At 32.9% G+C, this 10,222-nt stretch overlaps 1 protein-coding gene across 1 annotated transcript; it reads left to right on the forward strand.

The window, feature by feature from the left end:
• The first annotated feature begins 4,115 nt into the window (after nt 1-4,115).
• LOC119641571 (cytochrome b5) lies at nt 4,116-9,471 on the forward strand. The gene is made up of 2 exons (XM_038040320.1): nt 4,116-4,525; nt 8,853-9,471. Exons 1-2 carry the CDS (start codon nt 4,400-4,402, stop codon nt 9,141-9,143), a joined length of 417 nt encoding a protein of 138 aa, XP_037896248.1. The 5' UTR covers nt 4,116-4,399; the 3' UTR covers nt 9,144-9,471.
• Nucleotides 9,472-10,222: the final 751 nt, after the last annotated feature.

Consider the following 10,222-nt stretch of genomic DNA (forward strand, 5'->3'; position numbering starts at 1 on the left):
AACGTTTATCGATTCTTTTGGGCTTTTTAACCTTGCTTTGAGACTTCTCATCTAGCTTGGATTTCGATTTCTCTTTTCCGCTTGGAAATTTTCGTGCATCTATGACTTTAAAAAGTTTATCTTCCATCAGTATCGACGACTCTTTGCTTTCAAGTCACGCCAAGGGCGTAGTCGATTTTTCCTATTTTTCACATGGTTTGTATGGTCATACACAGAATATACGCGCAAATTTTTGTCGCTTATCTCCTGCAGTTTATAAATAACGAGCAGAGCCCTACTTTTTTTGCTCAGTTTAACTTGTATTGTGAGGATATCTTCCCTTCAATCCCTTTCAATCATTTGCCAAACTTAATTACAATATAATTTTTGTGATCGGAAGATTTAGTACAGGCATGACACCGACCTACCGACATGCTTACGTCGGTAGGTAAAAATTCGGTCTGAATTTATAATACATAAGGTCTAAGTGATGAATTTCAAATTTCATACATTTGCCTGCTTTTCTTTTGAGCTTATATCCAATAATCCATGCCTGCGCGCGTCGTCGCAATGAAGCAATATTCACTATATTCCAAAGGTAAGTTTGCATTTATTCTTATTTATAAGTTATTTAATTATTTCTGTTTAATTTTAGATTGACAAACAAAATGTGCCGCCGCTCACCGCCAGACCATAATAGCGATCGTTTATGCCTCCGCGCGTCCACTCTTCGGCACGTTATTCAACTTTGATTATGAAGAGTTGGTTCAAGAAGTTGAACGCTTGCAAATTTGTCCTTATTACTCCGCACCCTTCTCCGTACCAATAGCTCATATAGTTTTGCTATCATATCACTTCTAAATAGTTTCTAACATTAATAAATATTATATTAATCAATGTAGTGCATTGCCAGGCTTAGCAGCATGATAAAGTAAACAATCAATTTTATTCAGCTATTGTATTGATTGAATCCTGTAGGAAGTAATTAGATGAATTGTTCAAGTTTTTAAATATATAAATAAATAAATTTAAATCTTTGCTTAAGTGCTTAATTTTGACTTGGTTTGCAATGGCTAACAATGATTAACTTCGACATGATTGATGAGACTACAAAATAAAGGGATAGAAGAATAACAGAATTTAGAGAAGAACGAAATAACAGAAAATTTGATGGGTCATGAGTTTATGGAATTGGAAAACACCAATACCGCAATACAAAGTGACGGTAAACTTGGGTTGCTGCCTTAACTCTTCGTAGCGGTCATGGTTCATGGTCATTGTTCTGCTCGTTCGACGGCCCTGCGTACTAAAGGAAAAAAAATTATATAAGTTCACATGTAATTAATTAAATTTAAATTAAATCAATTAAACTAAAAATATATTAATAAATTAATAAAAAAATAAGTAAAATTATATAAAAAAATATGTATACAAAAGTCCACAGACTCAATACATGATGATTTAAAATGAAAGCAAATATATATAAATTTGTGTTCAGGTATTATATTATCAGACTGCGTCTGCATAAGAACCAACCAAAACAAAAACGGAATGCAAAGGCAATAAACTATTTTCTTCGTTAACTTCTTTACCAATTTATTATAGAAGAAATTGGAAAATTAGATTAATAATTTTGTTATATTATTTCTTATATTAGCTTGGGGAAAAAGAAATCCATTATTTTTATATGAACTTCAGGACTTTATTTAACATGCTTCGGATTGTCCGATTTGGGTCAAATATGCACCGTTTTGTTGTACGATTTGTTGCCATTTTAAAGGTAACTTCAAAATGCCTCTCTCATAGAAGTCCTGGTTTCTATTTGCAAAAAACTCTAGTAGTCGATTTTCACAATCCTCCCTAGATTCCAATTTTTTATCATTAAAGAAATTTGGTAACGCAAGAAAAAGATGATAATCGCTTGGTGCCCAGTCCGGACTATAATGCGGATGCATTAAAACTTCCCACCCAAGCTCCCGAAGTTTCTGGCGAGTCACTGTAGATGTGTGTGGCCTAGCGTTTTCCTGGTGGAACACGACACCTCTCTTGTTGGCCAATTCTGGCCGTTTCTGGTCAATCGCTATCTTCAAACGGTCCAGTTGTTGACAGTAGACATCAGAATTTAGCGTTTGGCCATATGGAAGCAACTCATAATAAATAATCCCCTTCCAGTCCCACCAAATGCATAGCAAAACCTTCCTGGCCGTTTGAGGTGCTTCACCGCTCTTTGACCACGATCGTTTTCGCACAGAGTTATCGTATGTGATCCGTTTCTCATCTCCTGTCAACATCCGTTTAAGAAATGGGTCTATCTCATTCCGTTTGGCCAAGGCTTCGCAGGTGGAAATTCGATCCATCCAAACACCGAGCTTCTTTTTGAATCCAGCTTTGTGTAAATGGTTTAAAACTGTTTTATGGTCGATTTTTAGTTCCTGGGCGATGTTACGACTGCTAACATGCCGGTCAACTTCGATCATTTCTCCGATTTGATCGACATTTTCGACGACCGGCCTACCTGTGCGAGGTGCATCTTTAACATCAAAAATTCCTGAACGGAATCTACGAAACCAAAATTGCACATAATTGGCTGTTTCAGTATCGGAACCATAAACACCATTCACAATTTTAGCCGCCTGGCTTGCATTTTCGACTTTGTCAAAGAAAAACTGTAATATGTCTCTTTATTCACTTCCATTTTTAACACGCTGTAACTCACAACTGAATGCACCAAACAAAAAACAGCAAAAGAATTTTTTTTACTGCGAAATGTACAGTATGTAAATGTACAGTATCGGAAATTGTTTGATTGATACTTTACGAGAAATCTATCAGTGCAGCCATCTACCGAAAAAATAATGGATTTCTTTTTCTCCAAACTAATATTTGCAATTTCAGTAATATTGTAGGGAAAAAATTTAATTGAATAATTTACCCTAGTCCTACATTAGTATTATTAAAACTTAAAATTATTAATTTATATTTGTATTGTCTTAAAATAAATTAATCTTATAATAAATAAATAAATATGTGCAACAACAATATACACAATACAATACATAGTTGCCGTAGTTTAGATTGTTATAATGAATATTTTTTAAATTTGTGAAGCAATTTTTATTAAAACACCTTCTTCTTTTGCATGTCCGCAAATCAGCAACGATGTAGGAAGTTGAGTAAAGAAGTTCATCATAATATTCAAATTTAGTAAATAGCTTACAATAAACGAAATAATTTACAATATCGATAGCAATTGCAATCGTAACGATTTCAATATATTATCTCTAATTATCGTAATAACGTAAACAGCTGTGTTCAATGCATGCGCATTGCATTTTGAGGTCCTGTAAGAGATGAAACGAAGGCGATGTGGACTAAATTTTTAACTGAGGGCGTTGTGGTATTGCTGACATTGTTATTGGAACGTGGACAACAAATAGAGAGATAATCACCACCTTGTAACAATTGTTACCATGAATGTAAATGTATACTATTTCTACATTTTTTCTCTTTTTACGATAAAAACCGTACATTGCTTTCACTGCAAGAGCTTGTGGGAAATATTAAAATTAATAAAGTAGAAATCTTAAAACGCAACAAATAAATAGAATATGTGAAATTTTAACATCGCTGTTTTCCGACAATGAAAGTTTTTCCTTTTAGAGCAAACAAAACAAAAATGAAACCGTGATGGAAAGAAGAGTAAAATTATAATTTATTTCGCATACGCAAACATTAATTTAATTACTCAAAGAATTTAACTAAATGTAAAAAAGTTTGTTCTGCAAATTTATGAGAGGTACTTTTTAAAGCAAAGAAAGAAAAGTCTAATATATTTTTGCAGCTGTTTGCTTAAATGCGTGTGCCTTTCCTACTAGGATCTATCTCCTTCATTAAATATTGCGAATTTAAGATGACCTCCCGATGCTTTTATACACATCGGTGCAATGTACAATGTGTCTTGTAACATATCATAACAACAACAGAATAAGATGTGTTGTTTTTCCTTTCTTGTGCTATAACGTACTAATAGATCAATAAATTGTAAATTAAAATAAGTTAGAAAATTATATTCGGACACGACCGAATCTTTTATGTGACATTAACATTTAAAAAGCGTGGTGATGGCAGTGATGTGCATTTTTTAAGGTATTCTTTCCGTTTCGATTGTTTCGTCTTGCTAACTTCGTCGATTATAAAATATACATGTAATCAGAATAGATGGTAACACCGTTCTTTCTATATTTGTGTGGGGGTAACTCTGAGGCTCTTTGGCTCTTGCGTATAGGTGGAAAAATTGCATATAAAGATTCTGGCCAGAAGCATATTTCAAGTACAGGAGCACAAAATAAGATTCTTTAATTTCATTTATTAACAAATATTAGTTAAGTGTTAAAGAGTAATTGTAAAAGTAACGAAAAATATGGCTGCTGGTGACGACATTTGTAAATTATTTAGCCGCGAACAAGTGTCCGAACACAATGACAATAATAATTCCTGGCTTATCATACATAATAACGTGTACGATGTGACCGCTTTTCTTAATGAGGTGAGCTGTTGGGGCTATTGGGGAATTTCTTTCAAAAATTCCATGTTTATAAAAAAGTGATGATTTTGCATTTTATTCAAGATTTATGATCGTGCCATTAAATTAAATAATACGATATAGGTTTAAATGCGAGTGAAATGTAATGTAATTGCGTTTTAGTTAATTCAACAAAAGATATTTTATATTCCATACTTTGCATCAATTAAATGACTGAGGTTTATTAGGGTGAAGGTGCTTGTTTGAAAGGCAGGGAAAGGTTAAAATTAAACATAATATCTTGATTTTATTAAGTAGTTAAAAAATAATTATAAATGTTAAATGTAATAGGATTCATAGTGATATTTTTAGATGAAATTTTTCATATTTCGTTTGTCCATTTAAAAAACGAACTTTAGAACGAATGCAGTTAGTGCTTTTATGTTATTGAAAATATTTTTTATAAAAAAAATCATTACGGAAAGAGTGCATTTATATCAGAGCAGTTTTGTGATAATGATTTGTCGGTTAAGTATACAAATCTCACGCAATATAACAAAAGAAAGAAAATAACACAGTTATTCAAATGATATAACATAGAACAGAACATAGGTGTAATCAGGGTAGAGCAGTCTTCTGAAGTACTGTATTGCAAAGCGAATTTCACGTACTTTTCATAGGTAGCAAGAATTCGAAATTCTTGTTCAAATCTTCTCAATTCTTTGCTATAGGTGATGAAAGCTTCCTACAAAATTTGGGACAAATTCGCATTTACCGGTTGCTTTTGTTAAGGCGATATTATCGAATATAACTTCTGAAAGTTTCACGATCAACATTTGATTTCGCGAGAGAGACAATATAATATCCACTTACTTTACATTTTTTAAGAGAAATAAGGAAGTAAAAAGTATATTTCAAGCTGCCGTTTACTGTACGCGACATGTGGTACAGGGTATATTAAATTTGTACGGACGTATGCAGCATCCAGAAGGGTTAAAAATATACCCATCTTCAGAATCATTTTTTTAATTCGATTTGTCTTTCCATCTAATCCACGCCTTTTTGTGTTCAAGCCGCTGATCGGAGATTTTTAGATATTTTGATGAAATTTGGTGCACAGACGTATTTTGGCCCAATGATCTAATTTAAAATGTTTCATGACGAAAATCAGACCATAATAGTTATTTAAGATAAAAAAAATTTGGGGCATCTTGGCCTATTTTTAGTATCCTACCTTAGTTAATATTTTCAGGAAAATTTTTGTTTTTTAGGGCGGAAAACTCTAAATGTTATTATGTTATGGTGAAAATTGACCCATAATAGTAGTTAGACAATGAGGCGTAGGGTATTGAATGTCGGCATTGCCCGGTTATAATGTGCTTACTTCTTTTTATAGAAAATATATTTTAATCTACGAGTTTACTTTAAATGTTTATTACATAATATATACAAACACGATAACATGATATCTCTATCATTGTACTTCGGTCTCTTTATCGTGATTTGTAATACGCATACGGAACTTACACGAAGAAGATGCTGAAAGATCTAAGATATTGAATGACTTTTGGACACAGCTACGAAATATGTATTTGAAGCTAATTTGACTTGTTAATTGGCTTAGATGTAAGCGTCGAGTACAAATACACGTAGCATACGGTGAGCGTTTAAAATTCAAGAATATGTTTTAAAAATACCCAAATGGTCAAAAGTCATTTCTTTTTTCTATTGCTATTTGAATAATCTGCTATCAATTTTCTATATGAATTTCATTATGTATAAATACATTTCGAGATTATCTTATAATTTATTTTATATTCATCATCGAAAGGCAAAAAACATAAACTAAATTTATAATTCCTTTTATAGTACCCAGAAATATACACCAGGCCCGATAAACTATATGTATTTGACTACGTTTGCCTGAGCTTGTGTTCAGTCGTGGGTTGTTGGAAAGTTTGCTGTCCTCAAAACTAAGACTTGGCCCATTTAATCTAAGTTCTTAGTTATCTTAAATTCATTAGTCGAATTTAAAAATGTGAGTGATACGCTTATAAGCACGCCGCAGATTGCAATTCGTTGAAGAAATTGAATTCAAACTCGGTACAAATATGAAAATGATTACAAAACAAAAACAAGTAAAAAGATAATTGTGGGTCACGCGACCTGCACCATAAAATACTCTACATCATCCTAGAGTTATTCATAAAACGAGTTTTCAAAATATGGGAAATTTTCGAAAAAGTGCTCCGATCGCAATCATTTTCAATAGCGCTTGTGTGCTTGGGCCAACACACATAAGGGCATGTAATTTAATTAAAATATCCAAAAAGTTGCGGCTTGTAGGTTGAACACAAGTAAACAAGACGGGCAGACGCGTTTAGATCGATTCAGAAAGCAATTCTATTGTGAAGAATTTTGGGTGCTGCAAACATCCGCACACACTTAATACATCCTTATACTACAAGTAGTGTAGGATGTAAAAAATTGAATTTCTCGATTGTAAGTAATATTATATATTGATGTGTGGTTTCCATCTTTAAACAAGTCGTGGCTATGTACCTTCAATTGTGTGCATTTTGTATAACCAAAGTCTTGAGAACGCATTGTCTTCATATAAACAAAAAACTAGACGGTTATCTTTTCATTGAAATATGTATCACGTAAATATCATTATCTGAGCAAAGTAATTAAATGATTAAATGTGCTCTGTATACTGCATTACTATTGTTGTTATTGCTTAACACCCAAGGTGGTATATTATGTTTGTCCGCCCTCATGTAGCATCTAGAAATAGAAATCGGAGACGCTGTCAGGCGTACATATATATAATATTGAGAAGAGTAAAATTTCGAAATGATATAAATCGGAAAAATTTAAGACAAAGTTGAAATTCGCATATATATATATTATTAGAGGTTTTTTGAAGATGAAGCTTGAGCGAAGAAATTGAGGAAAAAAAGTTTACAAATTTATTGATCGGACATCGCACTTAAACTAAAACAGATCCAAATATTGAGGAGATTAATTTGAAAGTTAAACCAACGTTGCTTGTGATCGGACTACACATACGAATACAAATAGTATCAATTGCACTATACAACTTTTTGCTGATGTTGATAGTAAGAATTATAGAAAAGATTATACATATTATGTGCATAGAATAAAGTCTACAAAATATTGAGCGTTGAAAAACGAAACATTCTAGCCGATGATTTTTTGTTGGTACATTCTGACATTTCCAACTCAATAATTCTATTCAAATTCATCGCTCAGTCTACCGATATATTTTCACGTCTTACTGGCAGCACCTGAAAGTTATCAACGATAAAAGTTTTTCGAATAGTTTCAATTAGTAAGAAAAGTACATTCTCTACCGTTCGGGATCTCAGATATTCACTTGTCTGTCGGTTCATAAAATTAGCAATATTTGATGATAACATGTAAAAGTACCATGGTGGGCTCGCGGTTCACCATTAAATACCCTACACCAGACTGCAGTTATTCATAAGTCGACTTTTCAAAATAACAATTTACATGGGGAAGGGTCGGTAATGTGGTCCGGTTTCAATTTCAATTTCAGTGGCGTTCGTCCTTAGGCTAAAGCACTTCAGGTTACCAAATTTCATCAAAACGTCTCAGCCTAAAGGTTGAAGCAAGGAAAAGAAGTCGGGCAGACAAGCTTAAATGATTCTAAGTTGATCGGTGTAATAAAAGATGGGGTAATTTCACGTTCTTCCGTGTTTTGCATACATCCGCTCAAACTTAATATATTCTTGTGCCTAGGCTATGAAAATAACACGTGCGCATTTGGATAATGAATATACCAAAAAGGGGACAGGAAGAGCAAAAAACACACGTGTACAATTTTGGCACACATTCTCAGGAAAAGCAACTATCCGTGTTTCAATTCAACATTTTCTTGGACGTAGGACATCGCCGAGTGAACATATACATAATATATACATTCGCACATGGCATACCGAAACATGTGTATATGAGTATGCGTTTGTTGCTAATTAGTGTTTGAAGTTGCTAAATTTATAGTTTGGAGATCAAGTGTATACTATTTAAGTAATTAGTAAAATGCCTCTAAGACGTGAAGCTTTAAAAATACCCTATCTGATGTATCTTAGATTGACCTGAAATTCCGTACATATTTATGATAGTTTAAAATAGGTTTTGAGGTTTTGTCTTGTTTTTCATATTAATCGCGGCATCGCAAGAACTTAACTGGCAGTACTAGAAGTGAATGCATGCAAAGTCATTGTATCACTTTAAATGTTTGTCCATCACTTTCTTCTATTTGGTATTCATTTAATTTTTATTGCTTGCTTGCTTTATCTTATAGCATCCCGGCGGCGAAGAGGTATTACTTGAGCAGGCTGGAAAAGATGCTACAGAAAACTTCGAAGACGTCGGCCATAGTTCTGACGCCCGAGAAATGATGAAAAAATATAAAATTGGTGAATTGGCGCATGACGAACGGTCAAATATACCGGAAAAGTCTGAACCTAACTGGAATAGCGAAACGAAAAGCGAGGAAACATCGATGAAATCCTGGCTAATGCCCTTAATATTGGGTTTAATAGCAACACTTCTTTATAGATATCTATTCGGTGCTAGCACTAAAACACAATAAGCCTTTCACAGAACAAATTAATACAATTTTCTTCTGTTTCATTTTTTTTTTTTTTTTTTTTTTTTGATTTTTGTAAAGCTTTATGTAACATGATTAATGTCCATGATTTTCCACTGTAAAAACAAAAAACATTCTACAATACAAATTTATTTACTTTAATTGAATGTTATATTAAGCATTTAAGAGTCACAAGTTATTTTCGTACACTTTTACTTGTTAACGAAAAAGTGCTCTTCAGTAAGTGTGTCTAAATAGGTTTCCTTTTCAATCAAAACCAATAAATTATAATGCAATTTATAAATACATACAGATTTGCTATTTTTATCGACGTAACTGCATTTTACCTTAAGTTAGGCTTCATGACAAAATATATTTTGTTAGATTTTTAAGGGACTGGTGGATATTTTTTTTTTTTTTCTTGTTTCTTAACTGCAATAGTTTTGATTAGAATTAAAATTAATAAAATGTATTGTTTTGGTTCTTTGTTATTCGCATAAATATATTATTATAATAAAAAAATGAAAAATGTTAAAGAAATTTGAATTAAATAAGAAAACGTTAAATGGTCGGTCGTTTTATATACGAGAGGATGGCATGAATTCGTAAATATAGTCTGCGCCACTCCTGATGCAAGTTTGTCCTGGTGTACATAACAGGCGGAGTGATTTGAGTCCATTCAAGACATCTTTAATTCTACCGATCAACTCGGAAAATCTTTCGAAGCTTGTCTGTCTATCCGTTCGTAAGATATTTTGATGACATTCAATAAACCGGCATATTATTCCGCAAGGTGATTGGTTTTCAAATTGTTCGCACCTCTCTCCAGACCAGTTGCCGTATAAAACCTTGTTTTCAACAGTCCTAATATAAATACCAGTACGGTGGTGTAGTGTACTTAAAGGTACGGTATTTGACTTCTTTTATTTACAATGTTAGTTTAAACTAAGGTGCAAAAATGTGGGAGAAGGGACTTTATTCGCATTTTTCTTTTTCGTAATCGCTAAGAATAATTGATTATCTCATCTCTGGATTACGAATGAATGGAAGGTAACGTAGTCCTAGAGCGGTTGAAATGTCTT

This window comes from Glossina fuscipes, unplaced genomic scaffold, assembly GCF_014805625.2.
Source record: "Glossina fuscipes isolate IAEA_lab_2018 unplaced genomic scaffold, Yale_Gfus_2 154, whole genome shotgun sequence".
Taxonomy (NCBI): Eukaryota; Metazoa; Arthropoda; class Insecta; order Diptera; family Glossinidae; genus Glossina; species Glossina fuscipes.